General features: G+C 44.4%; 1 protein-coding gene across 1 annotated transcript; it reads right to left on the bottom strand.

Moving 5' to 3' along the window:
• Nucleotides 1–838: 838 nt before the first annotated feature.
• LOC311309444 (prolactin-releasing peptide receptor) lies at nucleotides 839–3038 on the bottom strand (the record flags this gene model as incomplete). The annotated part of the gene is made up of 4 exons (XM_084438741.1): nucleotides 2855–3038; nucleotides 1422–2008; nucleotides 1012–1203; nucleotides 839–919 (listed from the first exon to the last, which is right to left on the bottom strand). Exons 1-4 carry the CDS (start codon nucleotides 3006–3008, stop codon nucleotides 839–841), a joined length of 1014 nt encoding a protein of 337 aa, XP_084294867.1. The 5' UTR covers nucleotides 3009–3038.
• Between the last annotated feature and the right edge of the window lie 13518 nt (nucleotides 3039–16556).

Genomic DNA, 16556 nt, shown 5'->3' with positions numbered 1-16556 from the left:
TCCAAACAGTTTCCAGCAGAGTTCCCAGATGGTTATGTGAAGCAAACCATCTGGTGCGTCAGGTTAGTAGCAAAGCAAGAGACAATCACTATGGTCCTGAGGGTATTATCTCCACCAGGCAGCCATCTTGGTCTCTACACGCCATCATCACCTAGTGTGAGACCATCCTGATCTCGCAAGCTCACATTAAGTTTCTCTTCGCAGCTCGGTCTGGCATTCCCCCTATCTCGAACGATTATTCTCAGATTACTTTTTGATCGGGCCAATTAGGGACTGTGTTCTGACTGCTCTTCTGCCCCCCAGTAGAACTATAGCCCCTGATTGGTTCCCATAGTTGAAATGAAAATGGACAGGTGAAAATGAAATGCCACGGCCACTGGCAAAACAGTCTCCCGAAGCAACGAGCAGTAACATAAGTGTTAGTAGAATAAACACAGCCAAAAGTGCAGTATTGCAGAAATAGCCACTAATAACAATTATGCAAGAATAAGAGGATGCACAGAAAATATGTTTTGGCCGTTCTTCCGAGTGGATTTTGCAAAGGTTTTATTATGCTGATTGGCTGAAGTTGTCAAGGCAAGTGCTCCCGCCCACAATAATTGATCGAGACTGGGGGAAGTCCCGACTGAGCTGCGGAGAGAAGCAGGATGTGAGCTCACTCGATCAGGACGGTCTCACAAGGCTAATCATCACCATCACTGCCCCTCCCTCTTGCTTGCTCAGTGGCTCAATAAATCAATCAACCAAGCTGCCACGGTGTAGAAGGTGGCAGGGATCCAAAATGGCTGCCTCCCGCCAGCCTTCTCCCACTCGCCCTCCCTCAGACGTAGCTCTGCTCTCAGGGTTGTCGGGGAGGGGGGGGGCGGAGGTGGGGGCTCCAGTCTCCGTACAAGGGTGCAGGGGGGCCTCGGCCAGCATTCTGAGGCAGGTATTGGGAGTGCGGGAGGGGCAATGAGAGATCAGAGTGATGCCCCCTCCCTGGGAACCCCCCCTTTCCCGGTTCCCCCTCACTGGGGCGGGGTTGCAGGGGCAGAGGTACCCCCACAGGTGCAGGCGGACCTTGCTGTGCAGCGAGGCGTAGATGAAGGGGTTGTAGCAGGCGGAGCTCATGGCCACCAGGTGGCAGCACACCTGCAGCACGTTGACGTAACGCTTCCCCACGATATGGAAGTCTGGGTCCAGGTCGAGCAGCAAGTTCAGAATCTGTAAAAGGAGCAAAGGGATTATGCACCATGTCGGCCATGTAAGAGCAGGAACTCTCAAATACATCAAAATACACAACAAATACACAGATGTGATCTATCGTGAAGTAAATCTTCGAATCGGTCCTCTCGGCCAATCACAATGCATATTTGGAACAATTCCGCTATTTCCGATAGGCCACCTATTCACTTTATCCTCCCTGCTTGTCCCGTCCTCACCTGTAAGGGCAGCCAGCAGAGGGCGAAGGAGAGCACGGACGCCACCAGCATGCAGAAGGTCCTCCTCCTCCTCTGGCTCCAGCGTTGCTGGTACTGCGACGGTTCCCCGGGCAAGGAATGGCGCCGCAGGTGGACGGTGATGGCACAGTAGGACACGCTGACCGAGAGCAGCGGGATCATGTAGGACGCCACCAGGATGAAGCAGGCGTAGACGAGGCGGAGCCGCTCGGTGGTCCAGAACTCTTCGCACACCATCTGCTCCATGCCGCTGGGCCGCAGGTCCAGGAGGCGCATGTGGAGGGAGGCCGGGGCCGCGAGCGCCAGGGATATAAGCCACACCCCCACGGCGATGCTGCTGCAGCCCCACACGGATATGCGGCGCCGGACTGGGTGGGCGACCACCACGTAGCGGTCCACCGCTATGGCAGTGAGGGAGAGGACGGAGGCGAAGACGGTGGCGGCCTGGATGAGCGGTACCAGGTGGCAGAGTGGGCGTCCGAAGATCCAGCCTCGGCTGTTGAAGGCGTAGGATGCCGTCAGTGGGACGCAGCTCAGGCACATCAGCAGGTCTCCGGCTGCCAGGTTGCCTAAAATCAACCAATTAACCAATCAGCCAATTAATCAATCTCTATCTATCAATCAATCAAACAATAATATCCTTGAATTTAGCATGCTTTGTTTCTAATAACACTTTCATTTTGTTTGGCCAAGATAGATAAAACATAAAATGTAACATGTAAGGTCCAGGCCACACTAGTCCCTTGTGTTTTTCCATATCTGTCAATTCTAATTAATTCTCTATGGAACTGACTAAGGGTGTATTCACACAGACACTAGTTAGTGCGCACCAAATGAGCTTTGGGCCCGAGAGCGCTTCGTTTAGGCCTGTGTGAACACAGCAATCGCACTCAGGTGCGCACCAAAACAGCCGCACCGAGACCCTCCAGAAGGGGTGGTCTCGGAGCGGCTTCAACCGAATTCTTGTGCGCACCAGTTATGATGTGAAAGCGCGCGACCTCGGACCGACGCAACTGCCTTGTGCACGCCACATGTTTGACCTGAAAAGTTTTTCATGACGCTCTTGCACCCGCCCCCAGAAAGATATTGACCAATGACAGCACTGAGCCTTTTCAAGTGACTTGTGTTGCTGCATTTGGACCAGAGTAAAGAAAGTGCTGTGTGAAAGCGAACCGCAGTAGCAGAGAAATTAAAACAATGTATCACTTTTGCTTTTGGTGCGCATCAATGGTGCGCACTAACATAAGTGAATACGCCCTAAGTCGATAGCGGATCCGTACAGATTTGATTTCCATCTGATTAACATGATGAAAAAGTCTGGAGGCGTCCAACCTTTGCCCAAGGGGGCAAGCCCTAATCGTCTTCTCCCGACTGGCTTTGGTAAGAATTTGATGAGCTCCTGACGTATAACTCACCTATGAAGAAGTTAGTGGCGTTGTGCAGCTTCTTGTCTGTCAGAATGCAGGCCAGCAGGAAGGTGTTGCCCACACCTGCCACAGCCACCAAGAGGCTGTAGAGAGGCAGGAAGAGAGGCTTGAAGCGCAGCAGGAGCTCCATACCCGAGAACATGTCCAGGGGGCTGCTGAGGTTGAGGGCGGGGCCTCCGTGGCTGCCGTTGCTCCCAATCAGGCCCTCAGGCAGAAAGTCGTCCATCTCAGATTTACCTGGGTTCCCCAATAGTAGACTCCTCCCCTTATGGAGAGAGATCAATTGATTAATCACCCAATGAATCAATCAAATTATGACTTGATTGACCAATGAATCAGTTAGTCACTAAGCCAATCAATCAATCAATCAATCAATCAATCAATCAATCAATCAATCAATCAATCAATGACCTCAGCACAGAACTGTTGGAATTATCTTGTTTATTCTTTTAACTCAAAGCATAGTCAGGAATAGGGTACTGGCATGCAGAATGAAAAATCACAGCTACAAGTCACCGCCAATAGGACTGTCATCATTACAACAATAACAAAGACAAAACAGTCAGTGTCATTGATCAGAACTCCCCAGCAGTGACCCCAAAAAAATCTGGATTTGGAAAAAAATGTGCAAGTGAAGGAAATGTTCCAAACATCAATCCAAACACCTCCCAGAAATCCAATTGACTGAGACCTGGCAAGCTACACATCTTATTTGTATCTTATTAATTTGACATTCGGTATGCCTGTGTAAATGACATGAGCATCATGACTGTGAAGAGAGGTTCCGTAACAGCTTCTTTCCTGACGTGGCCCACAAGCTCTACAGCCAACTGCAGCCGTAGCCCACCAGTGAAGACACCCCTTGGACAGTCTACTGGTTATACTGTATATGCCGAAAATAAACTTTCTGTTCTATTCTATTCTATTCTATTCTACTCTATTCTATTCTATGGGCAGCCGTTAACGGCACCGGTAAGGGTGCTCAAGCCCAGGCTGATCTCATACCGTGATCATCGCTCACTTTACAGGCAGCTCCTCCTCCAATGCCATGGCGACCTTTCCACGGCAACACAGTTGCCATGGAGGCGATGGAGCCCTTCCAGATGCTAATTTCAGGGCCTTGTTGTACCTCAAAATGCAAAACACACAGTGGGTGTGTGACCCTGTTATCTCTGTCCCTTCTCCAGTCATGTCCCTGTCTGTGTTCTTGTATGTGTCCCTGTCCCCTGTCCTGTCCCTGTTTCAGTCTCTGTCCCTGTCGCACACACACCTCAGTGTCTCTAGGGGGTGAACTGGTAATTGCTAATTAGAGAAGGCGACGTGAAGCTTGCTGAGACGTGACCATGATGACATGCTGTTATTTTCCCAGTTTTATGGCACTGCAGGACTGTTTATGATTCATGATTGGCCTTCATGATTGGCCTACTCCTTCTGAGTACTGAGATAAGTCTTCTTTGGAAATTGTGTTGTTGAGAGGAGGCAGAGAACAGCTGTAGTTTATTAGATGGAAGCAGCGTCATTGTGTGGTATTTATATTTCAGCTAATACTCAACACTGGGGGAAATCTCTGGTCCCTTTGTGCCTCACTGTCTGACCGTCTCCGGAACCAGACCTGTGTGTGCGCTGTATACGTGTGTGTGTGCGTGTGTGTGTGTGTGTGTGTGTGTGTGTGTGTGTGAGTGTGTGTGTGCATGCATGTCTGTGTGTGTAAGAGAGTGTGTGTGTGTGTGTGTCTTCAGGGTGCTAGTGTTCACACTGAAGTGGGGCAGTATTTGTGCGTGGCTGTAAGCCAGCTGTAAGCCGCGGCTCATATTCTCTACGCTACGATCGGCTTCCATCATATTCTAAGTCATCTTCTATATCCTCAAAATCTGATAAATATTCAGCCATATTGCACACAATATTCCAGGCACCAACAAGCCGATCGTAGCGTAGAGAATGTGAGCCGCGAGTGAAGCCTACAGACGGAGAATAGCATACGTGCTGGAGCAAGTGGGGAAGCTTTATTTTGTTTCTAAAGACGTTTCTAAAGATCATATTACAGAGGCATGTGAAAACCACAACAAGCCCTCACTCTATGGAAGCACAACTAGCGATTAATAAAAATAGATTGATGAAAACAACCATTTCATGGCAGAAAATAAATTTTTTAGAAGCTGCATTCTCGGTGCCCCGTCCGCCGCCATTACATGGATATACTTGGCTCGCGCTGGATTTTAAATTTATTCTACAGGCCTCCGAATTACAACAAAGTTATCTCGCTGAGTCAAACGTCTTATAATATGTCGTAAATAAGGTCCAGGTTGTCGAAAAAGAGCATTCTCCTTTAATATGCAAGGGTCAGTAAGCGGAATTTAAACAACTTGCTCATCTTTTAAGCTATAGGCTCAGTTCAAAGCTTAAACTACTTAAATGTATTAAAGTTCTTAGCTTCTTTGAGTAATGCAGTTCCAATTCTGTGAGTTTCACATATCAGCTAAGCTATATAAAAAAAATCAGATTTTTTCTTAAAATATTAATACAGTATAAAATAGAAAATTAAAATTAAAATCCAATAAAATGAGCTGTGTCTTATTGGCCAATGTAGGCCAATGTCTGGTAGTGATTTTGAATGACTGGGTCACTATGCTGAGCAAAACTCTTCCAGTCTAAATGTAGCTAAACAAACGCTGTTGTTTACATTTTATACATGGTGGACTTCCATTCCCCCCTTAATGATACAGACTACTACCACCTGGTGGTGTGAAGTTATCTCATCTCACACAAGCGCAGATAGGAGGTTCCAATTGGCTACTGGCACAAAGGGGAAACCTGTGTACCCCTACCTCTCCTATGTGATGGATTAGCATTGGATTAGCATTGGATTAGCATTTCACTGATGTGAAAGCATTGGAACTGATGTGAAAGCATTGGAACTGATGTGTCCAGGCGACAAGACCTATCTTAATTTATCAGACATTATTTCATATCATTTCAATTCACAGCTATTTCAGTGGCATGACTAGCTTTCGTCCTACCAGTCCGAAGCAGAAACAAGCCAGCCACGCACATCAGCCAGGCTGGACCTGGCCTTGTTTTCTACCATCTTGGATAGCAATCAGATTGCTACTGAAAGACATTCTCAACTGTTGCACTGCTATCAAAATGGGTCAAAGTCATTATGTTGGCTGCGCCAACCCAACATTATAATCTCTCCAACATATCTACACACTCACACTCCCTCCAAAACACTACACACACACACTCCCTCCCTCCATAAACAATCTCTATCTATCTATCTATCTATCTATCTATCTATCTATCTATCTATCTATCTATCTATCTATCTATCTATCTATCTATCTATCTATCTATCTATCTATCTATCTATCTATCTGTCTGTCTGTCTGTCTGTCTGACTGTCTATCTATCTATCTATCTATCTATCTATCTATCTATCTATCTATCTATCTATCTATCTATCTATCTATCTATCTATCTATCTATCTATCTATCTATCATATTCTGCTACAAACTTTGGTCACTATTTCCTTTGTCATTCTTTGTGCTAGAACTATTTTTATTGTTTGTGGATTGTGTCGTTTATTTTTTATTAAATGATTTGCATTGAAAAATGTCCTATATACTTTAAATGGGGATCTGCAATACCTCCGGCCACCATAAATATCCAGAGGTGCTGTTCCTGTCAACAACAAGGTCAAAGATGGCTGCCTGAAGCAAGAATGGGCCTTCTTGATGACTGCTGTTGTGTTTGCGGACCAGGAGAGGTCAGCAGAGATGAGGGCTGAAGGTGTGAACCCTCTCCACACACTCGCCGCTGGTGTAAAGGGGGGGCAGGGTCTGCTGTTCTTCCTGAAGTCGCAGATGATTTCATCATTTCTTCATGTTTGCGGTGTTCAGTGCCAGGTCATTCACTGAACACCACGCTGTTAATTTCAGGATCTCATCTCGGTAGGTAGACTCGCCCCCCTCCTGAGATGAGCCCAACCGCTGCGGTGTCGTCTGCGAACTTGACGATGATGTTGTCTGGGTGGGCTGGGCTGCAGTCGTGGGTGTAGAGAGAGTACAGTAGTGGGCTCAGCACACACCCCTGTGGAGAGCCGGTGCTGAGTGTGCGGGTGGAGGAGAGGTGGGAGCCGAGTTTCACAGACTGAGAGCGGTCAGTCAGGAAGTCTTTTATCCAGGAGCAGGTGAGTGGACGGATGCCTAAGTCTAACAGCTTCAACAGCATCAAAATGTCCGGGATGATTGTATTGAAGGCTGAGCTGTCGTCGATGAAGAGCATCCTTACATAGCTCTCCCATTGTTCCAGATGCAGATCAGAGAGCTAGGTGGGGGGTGGGGGGCAGGCTTTAATGTGCGGTAAGACCAGCCTATCAAAGCACTTCATGATGACAGGTGTGAGTGCTACTGGGCGGTTTGTCATTGAGGCTGACTGCGGCTGATTTTTTGGGTGCGGGGATGATTGTTGCTGATTTTAGGCAGGATGGGATGACAGCTTGTTCCAGGGAGCGGTTAAAGATGGTGGTGAAGACCCCTGAGGGCACCTTCCCCGGTACTCCATCTGGCCCTGGGGTTCACTGCTCTGGGCACCCATCTCACATTATGCCCCGTTAGAGTGAATGCTGGTGGGGGTGGAGAGGGTGTGGCTGGGTTTTGTGTCTCGAAGCGTGCAAAGAAGCTGTTCAGCTCCTCCCGTAGCGACACACCTGGGTTCCCAGCTGTTGCATCACAGCCTCTGTAGCTGGTGGTGTTCTGTACGCCAGCGTTTCTCAACTGATGGGTGGCGACCCAAAGGTGGGTCGCGGAGCCGTTTTGATTGGGTCGCGGCCTCGTGGGCGGTTTCCCTTTCTTTTCTTTTTTTTAAGGGATTTTAAAATATATATATATTTATAGAGAAAATGTTGGGTTTTTATTTTGCAGGACACACAATTCAATTCAATTCAATAATTTAAATAATTTATTTACGAGACATGACAGGAAGTGGGCTAACCTTAGCGTGTGCCAATGTTGTGTTATGTGTCACAGACTTTTTCTATTTTTGTGGAATAAATTTGAGTGCTGTGGAATACATTTGGGTCGCGACTTCATGATAAGGAAAAATGTGCGTCCTGAGGCTCCACCAGTTGAGAACCACTGCTGTACGCCCTGCCACACTTGTCGTGGGTTGCTGCTGGAGAGGTGGTCTTCTATCCTCTTCTTGTAGTCCACTATGGTGTTCTTAGTTCCTCCCTTCAGTTCGGCTCTGGCAGCACTGTTCAGAGCTCTGTCACCTGACCTGAAGAGGGCAGTGTCACGGGCCCTGAGAAGTATTCGGGCATGGCTGGTCATCCAGGGTTTTTGGTTGGGGAAGACCCAGATCGTTTTTTTTTTCCACAGTGACCTCAATACTGCACTTGATGTAGAAAAGTACAGACAGTCGGAATATTACCAGATCCCGATGTTCAAATATATCCCACTCGGTATGTGCAAAACAGTCCTGTAGCTGAGAAAGTGCATCCTCAGGCCATGTTGTTATAGTTTTTGTGACTGGTCTTGTTCTCCCTCTGAGAGGGGTGCATGCTGGGTAAGCAGCAGGGAGAGGTGGTCTGACTGTCCGAGGTGAGGGAGAGCTATGGCTCTGTACGCATGCTTGATGTTAGAGTAAACATCATCAAGGGTGTTTCTCCCTCTGGTCGGAACTTTGACATGCTGGTCAAATTTAGGCAGGACCGATTTTAGGTTTGCCTTATTAAAATCCACAGCAATTATGTTAACGTCATCAGGGTAGGCACGCTGCAGTTTGTTTATGGCGTTTAGCAGTAGAGAGAGAGCTATGCTAACGTTAGCATCTGGTGGTATGTAAATAGCCGTGATAGTCACTGCCGTTAGCTCTCTCGGCAGAAAAAAAGGTCGGCATTTCACTGACATGAACTCCAGGTCAGGAGAACAGTGACCGTCTATGATAGCGCTGTTGTTACTGTAGACCAGGCATTAGACCAGACTTGTTGTTAGACCAGGCATTATGTACGTAGATATATATGATACAGAGACCCTTTCCTCTGCTCTTACCGGAGTCCTTGTTGCTGTACCAGGTGCTTTTTGAGGCATTATGTGTGATTATCTGTTTGTTATTTATTTCGTTATCATACAAATATGATCATTATCGTACATTATCTTACAATACTGAGCTAGTTTGACCGCTGTCAACGGACCATAACGTGGACTGTTTATTTTCATGAGGCCTGTAGGGTGTGTGTGACTTAATGTATTGTGTTTTTTTTTCTTTATTATTATTATTATTATTATTATTATTTTTTTAAAATAAAGTGGATTGGATTTGGGTCACGGAGCACTACCAAAACAGAGGAGAGTGAAGCGATATGGTAGAATACAAGACGCAGTTAAGTCAAAAACAGTCTGAAATCATTTTTTATAAGGATTGTGTAGGGGTATGCCAGGCTTACCTTACCCTAGCTTATAGGAGAAACCACCACTGGATCAGTCCCTGCTGTTAACATTGAATGGGGGGACTTTTTGGCTCCTGAGTCCCAGTCCAAATGAATGGAGAAGTAACACTTTACAATAAGGGTACATTAATACGCATTAGTTAATGCATTATTAAGCATTAAGTAACAGTTAACTAATGTCTCTATTAACCATTTACTAATGTTATTTATGTTAACTAAGGTTAACTTACCTAACCCTAACCCTAACCTTAACTAAGGTATTAATTGACATTAGTAACCTAATCTAACCCTAAATAAGCATTAGTTAACAGTTAACTAATGTTTTTTGTGACCCTTATTGTAAAGTGTGACCAATGGGGGTGAATGAGCGGCCGTGTTCGGGCGCCCCCCCTGGGGTCAGAGCCAGCGGGGAGGGGGGGGTTCGGTGCACTCGGGGCTCTATATACCACCACACACCCCAGTCCAAACCCCATATCTCTAGCGCCCCCACACGGGGACCTGGCTTCGCTCAAAGCTTTGTTTTGGCTGTGTCCTTACAGTATGCACATGCTAAATTCATGGGTAGCACATCCTGTCAGGTAGGAAATGTCTATCAGAATGCCCTACTACCCATTTTATTGTGAATATAATGAATTAAGCGCAATCTAATGTGTAGTAGGGCATTCTGATAGATATTTCCTACCTGACAGGATGCACTGCTCATGAATTAAGCATAATGTAAAGGGTCGTAGGGCATAGGTCATCCTGAGGCCAACTTGGCAGCCAAACAGCTGACTAGTGCTGGTGAGAGGCTAGGGCTGGGGCTGAGAGACTGAAAGGCAATTCAGACAGGACGCAATTTGATGGTCATGGTGACAGAGTGCTCAAAGTTCAACCTAGTTTTCATCTACAGTAGTCCAAGCCAGACGCTGAGCCCCGCTGAGGCACGGTACAAGCCACTGGAAATAATGGGTTTCAGCGTGCAGTTATGCCATTGTTGCGCCCTGTCTGAATGGCCACTGAGGCTGGGAGCGCTAGCAGCCGACATGCATTTTCTCCATGATTGATCTACTGGGACTGTGCTTCAGACAGAAACACACACACACACACACACACACACACACACTCACATTCACTCACATTGAAATTAATTTTGAATAAACTATAAATTGTGCACATGCTAAAGTAAATTGAACATATTATTGTATATTGTATTATTGTATAATTTGTATGTGAATGTCTGTGTAGAAGTTTACATTACAAATGTACAGTCTAAAATAAAAATTAAGATTCATGCAATTAACAATTATCAATCAAATTTCTTGTTCTAATAAAATATGATGGATAATGATTTAGTCCATCATTATTTAAAAACTAGTAAACACATTCGTTGAGTGTATACACATTATTTATTATTTGCACATTATGTGCACACTGTTATGGCGTGTGTGTGTGTATGCGTGTGTGTGCATGCATGTATGTACAGTATGTGTGTGTGTGTGTGTGCATGTATGTACAGTACAGTGTGTGTGTGTGTGTGTGTGTGTGTGTGCGTAGCATACACATACCTGTATCTTTTCTTATCCGTCAGTGAAAGGGTGATAAATGTCTCTTTCTTCTCAAATTTCCTCAAATTTGGGAACCTGCCTACCTCTTAATCCTCCCTTTCTCTCTTCTCTCTCTTTCTTTGCTGTATTCTGTCTCATGTGTGTCTCTCTCTCTCTCTCCTCTCTTCTTTGTCTCTATTTTCTGTCATCCGTCTCTTTCTCTCTTCTCTATCATCCCTCCTCTCTGAGAGCACTTCCAGTGCCCCCAGATGACAGAGTGACAGGGAAGGACAGAGATAGAGTGAGAGAGGGAGAGAGAGAGAGAGGGAGAGAGAGAGAGAGAGAGGGAGAGAGAAAGAGAGAGAGAGAGAGGGAAAGAGAGAGAGAGAGGCAGGGAATGTAACCAAGACGGAGAGATAGCTTTCCTTCCTCACTCAAAGAAAGAAAACTATGATGGAGAGAAAGAATATCTGACCTACACTTTCATCTTTCTCTCCTTTACTCTCCTCTCTCCCTCACACACACACACTTATATCTGACCTACACTTTCATCTTTCTCTCCTTTACTTTCCTCTCTCCCTCACACACACACACACTTACACACACACACACACACACACTATTACAAATAATCAATCAAATAATATCTCATAGATTATCTTAGAGTCTTATTCACGCTCTGCAGAAAAACCATTGTGATCTTTTTGCTCCAGAATTGCCATGTCCTTTTGCTCCAGAAGGCCATGTTTATCACCCCCTCAACTGGATTGGACTATATATATATATATATATATATATGAATGAGAGAGAGAGAGAGAGAGAGAGAGAGAGAGAGAGAGAGGTTGTTGACAGCTATCTGCCAGAACAAAATTGTCTGCAGATTGCCCATATGAAAAAGATGTATGGAAGGACTATGTATGGCAAAATTGATGGATGGATAAGTACATACATGTCTAAAGAATATCGCATGAATAGAAGAATATTAGGTCTATACAGCGCATGAAGCCTGTGGTCTTCGTGTGTGTTCCATGTTTGAATATTATGGTCTGTTGGACTGTTTGTATGCTCTGGCTGTGTTTGAGTGCCAGGTGTGATTTGTGGTGTGAGGGATGAGAGAGGTAGTGTTTGTGTGTTCTGCCTGACAAGTGTACACAGTAATCACTTGATTAGGTGCACCTAGTATCGCATAGGGCCCTTTTTTGCCTCAAGAACAGCCTGCATTCTTTGTGGGATTGATTATTCTGCACGCCACAAACAGCTTTTACTGTATTTGAGCATTTGTGTCATTTATTTTAACCAGAACGCCTCAGGTCTCCTCTGACCTCTCTCCTTAACAAGGTATTTTAGGATGTTTTGGGTTTATCGCACCATTCTCTGTTTACACGAAACACTGTAGGGTGTGAAAGTCCCAGGAGGGCAGCGGTTTGGGAGATTCTAGAAGCATCACGTCTGGCACCGACCATCATATCACGGTCAAAGTCGCTTAGATCACGGATCTTGTGAAGTAGAATAGTTCCGGAGCTCATGGTGTCCCTCTTCATTTGGTGTGTGAGAGTCGAGTCTATGACAAAACATTCCTGGAAACCAAGGCACTTCTCAATTGTATTTTAATGCAAGCGCTTGTGGAGGAGTGGAGGACTATAATGGAAAAATACAGTTTCATTATATTGACGTGTATCACCTCTCTGTTTGTCACATAGTTATAGGCATACTGACAGCTTACAGTATTTTGCTTATTCTGCCCTAACCCTATTCTATTTCATAGTATTGTCTGTCTAGAGCTATTGTTTGCCTTTAACCTTGCTTGCACCTTCACCACCCCCTCACACCCTAACATAAGTAACTCATAGTTTTATCTTAACAGCATCTTAGGCACACGTCTCTATCAATTCTATGCAGCAAAAACATAATTGTTTCCGATACATGTGTAGCCCCAACGTCTTCACTTGCCCATTCCAATGTTTGGTCGAACAACAACTAAACCTCGTCACCATGTCAACATGCTTTATGTTTTGAGTAGCAGCCGCAGAAAAGCAGGCTATTTCTGCCAATGAGTGGGTGACCTAATAAAGTAGCAAATGATGTGTGGTCCATATAGAGGATTTCTTTTCATCTGGGTTTGTCATTTGGTGTGTGTGTGCTGTATAGGCATGTTTATCTGTGCGCGTGTGTGTTCCTGACTTAGGCCACATTTGGGGACAGTGTGGAATGTGTGGAAATAAACAAAGCAAAGGGGTAGTGAACACGTGATGAAAAGCAAGGGATGAGAGGTGAAGAGAGAGTGAAATGCAAGTATGTTGTTCTACGGAGAGATAAGAGGAGAGAGAAAGAGAGAGAGAGAGAGAGAGAGAGAGAGAGAGGAGATAGAGGCCCCCTACCCCCTCGTGACTAGCTCCTTCCCACTCTGTGTCCCCATCCAGCCAACCCTACCCCTTTTTTACCTTTGGCTCTCTGCTTTCTATTTCCCCACCTCTGCCTTGCGCCATTCTCTATGAGCCTGTTCTGCTAAGTACTTTCTGTGCTTTGTTATATGATTCACTTTAATATCATATTAGAGACTATAGGGATAACGAACACATAATGGCCTACCATGTATGTAACTATTTGTGCACTCTACTGTTAGTCATGTCTCTCTTATGAAGAATCTAGCCCCTGTTTACTGCTCTTTATATGTTCTTAGCCAATAGACAAACATTTTCCAGGAGCTTGCTCGATCGTCTCGTTGAGAGAGGTCAGGGTAGAATTTATACAAGAGAATTTATCCGGCTGCCACAGGCGGGGAGGGCAGCTGGCGGAGCTTGCTCCCAACCCAGAGTTCTGCACCTGAACACCGAGGGGCTCACCCCCAGTAAGATCATAGCCTATATGGAATTTTGATAGATTAAGAAGGGCTAACCTCCGCCATGATATCATTGAGCTAAAAAACACATGATATCCATAGACGAAGGAATACTGTAATTAGCTGGTACTGTGTTGTTTAAGCACGACGTTGCGCATGCACACTTTGACTGAATGCTGCGTCCCGGGGGCGCGAGTTTTAAAAGGTAATAAATGTCAATGTATTATCTTTCTGAGTAGACTGTTTGGACGATTCAGCTTACTTTTAGTAAATCTAATTGGAGAATTACCACCAGACATGTTTGTAAAGGTCCAAATATCGTGATGTATTGCTTTAACTTAAGTTACAAAGATAGGAAAAATCCTATATTCATATTACAGAAGCACAAGGGCGTAGGTTTGGTTTCAACATTGGTAGGGACCATATACTGTAATAGTATAGCCTGCATACACAATTTTTGCTGGGGACGAGAGGTTAAACCTCTTAAATATGCATATATTTATGAAATTGAATAATACTAAAACAATGTTTTTAGTGTATCACATCCTGCCTGCTGCTGCTGCGTCCCTCCACTATCTCTCGACTTTTGCTGCTGCTGCCTCCCTCCAGTCCACTCTCTCTCTCTCTCTCTCTCTTTCTCTCTTGGTTGCTGCTGCGTCCCTCCACTCTCTCCCTCTCTCGGCTGCTGCTGTGTTATATAAAAATGATTTGATAACAATTGAGATTTCCATTGGATTTTTAGACCTCTGTAGACTACTGCACAATGACAATAATGATGAATATAGCCTACTGTAGGGCTATCCTCCATAGCCTAATGTTGCTTTTCTCTTCTCTATAGCCAAAAAAAAGACTTCCCAAGACTCCATCAATAAGACTGCCCAGGAGGAGCTCCTTGATTTGGAGAGAGAGAAAGTGCAGCTCACAAAGGAATAACTGGAAATAGAAAAAGAAAGGTTGAAAATGGACAGGGAGAAATTCGAAGGCATGAAGGCACTTTATAGACAGGAAACTAGAGGGTGTGATAGCTTTGATTTATTTGATGAAAGCAAAATGGAAAAAAAAAAATGTGTTGTAGACATTGCATTGTATTGATTAATTAATATATGTACAGTATGTATTCTTCCTGAATTAAATATTTTAAATGAAATTAAACAGATACTGTTCGTGGCTGGCTGAAAGCTATGTTAGTTGTCTATAGCCCAAGCCTGAGGCCTCCAAGCTTGCGTTTATCGTACTTTTTCCAAATAATGCAAATTCGAGGATATGGCCTGTTAGGTAGCGTGTTTCTTTATAATGTTTGGGGTTTAAACGGTAATGTGACATCTTACGTTTCTTACATTACTGTAAGTACTTTGTAAATGCCTGTACACTTCCTGGTATCGAGGTTACTATGGTTACAAACAACAAATGTGTGGAAGTTGGGGCCGCGGCCTGTCAATCATTTCTGACTGACACGCCCTCTTTGACACACCCACAAAGCAAGGTGAGCTTGGAGAGGGGGAAAATTGGCCATATAAAAAGGAGTTTTACAGTACTTAAAAATGACAGAATAACAACATTTATGGACATATTCACTTTGATTTTACTTAAAGATAACTGGCATGTGTTCAACCACTGTATTATCCCTTTAAAGCCAAAACATCACCTACATCTGCACTACCCAAACCTCATAATAAAATTTCCCTCCACTTATCCACTGATCCACTTATTTGCGTCTGGACTCTCCACTTTGAGAGTAAATACATACTTTAAAGAATGTGTTTGGAAGCTCCATCATTTCAAAACCTCTGTAGCACTTTGGCAGAAAGACACCACTTGCTACAGGCCTATTTACACTTGGGAAAGTTGTTCTTTAAGTAGACCAAGCCAATTACAATTGACAATGACAGTGTGCAATGTTGTAAATTTAAAATATTGTGTATATTGTGCATGTGAACGCACTCACTGTCAAACCTGCCGCTATCTATGCACAAGATAGTTAATGTCCGGATATGATTGGCAATGAGTGATCTTTACTCATGGCGACTATGTCAATTTTGTATGGATCCACAAGTCGATCAAGCTTATTTTTTCTTTGTATCGTGCTGAAGCCATATAGCCTACTGCGCTCAGACTTGGCTACATTAGCTGGTGCCCCGTCTTCAAATTTACTTCTGGGGTTTACGAGTAGCTTACCAGTTGAATGCGTTCCAGAAACAAAACACAAAACCCTCACTTTCACCACATCTTTACTAACAAATATATTTACAATACTGTTATTTTGCGCATTTGACTTAACAGCCACCACATCTTGACCGACATCAGTTACCGAGATAGATAGGCTACTGTAGGCCTAGATATATGTGTTCGTAATAATTAAATTACATCCAGATGGAGAAAACATGTGTTTGAGAACAAGTTAATAATAACAATTAAACGTTATTTGTATAGCACCTTTCATACAGATAAATTCAGCTCAAAGTGCTTTACAACAGAGCATTTAAATTAAAGAATGTGAAATTTAATGATGCTTCATTCGTAGACTATAGGAGAAAAACACTGAGCCCAGCCTGCTAAATCTACTCAAAGACGCCACCTCGCGGTGGTGCATCACTAAAACGAAATAACACCCGTCTGAAATCCCACGAGATTTCCAACGGGATTTCCCTGCCAAATACCGTGAAGGTGAAATGCTGCAGCATGTGACATTTCTAACTTCCCACATCTGTTGCTAGCCATATTGCGCCAGACAGCCAAAACAAGCGTCACATATAGAGGGTTTTCACGGCCGGCCATGTTGGAGCTTTAAGCTAACGTTTAGCAGGTGTAATCTCAGGTTTAGGCTAATGACTATATATATATATATATATATATATATATATATATAGTAAAGGAGG

Source organism: Borostomias antarcticus (assembly GCF_949987555.1).
Source record: "Borostomias antarcticus genome assembly, chromosome: 1".
NCBI lineage: Eukaryota > Metazoa > Chordata > Actinopteri > Stomiiformes > Stomiidae > Borostomias > Borostomias antarcticus.
This window is presented reverse-complemented; position numbering and strand designations above follow the sequence as displayed.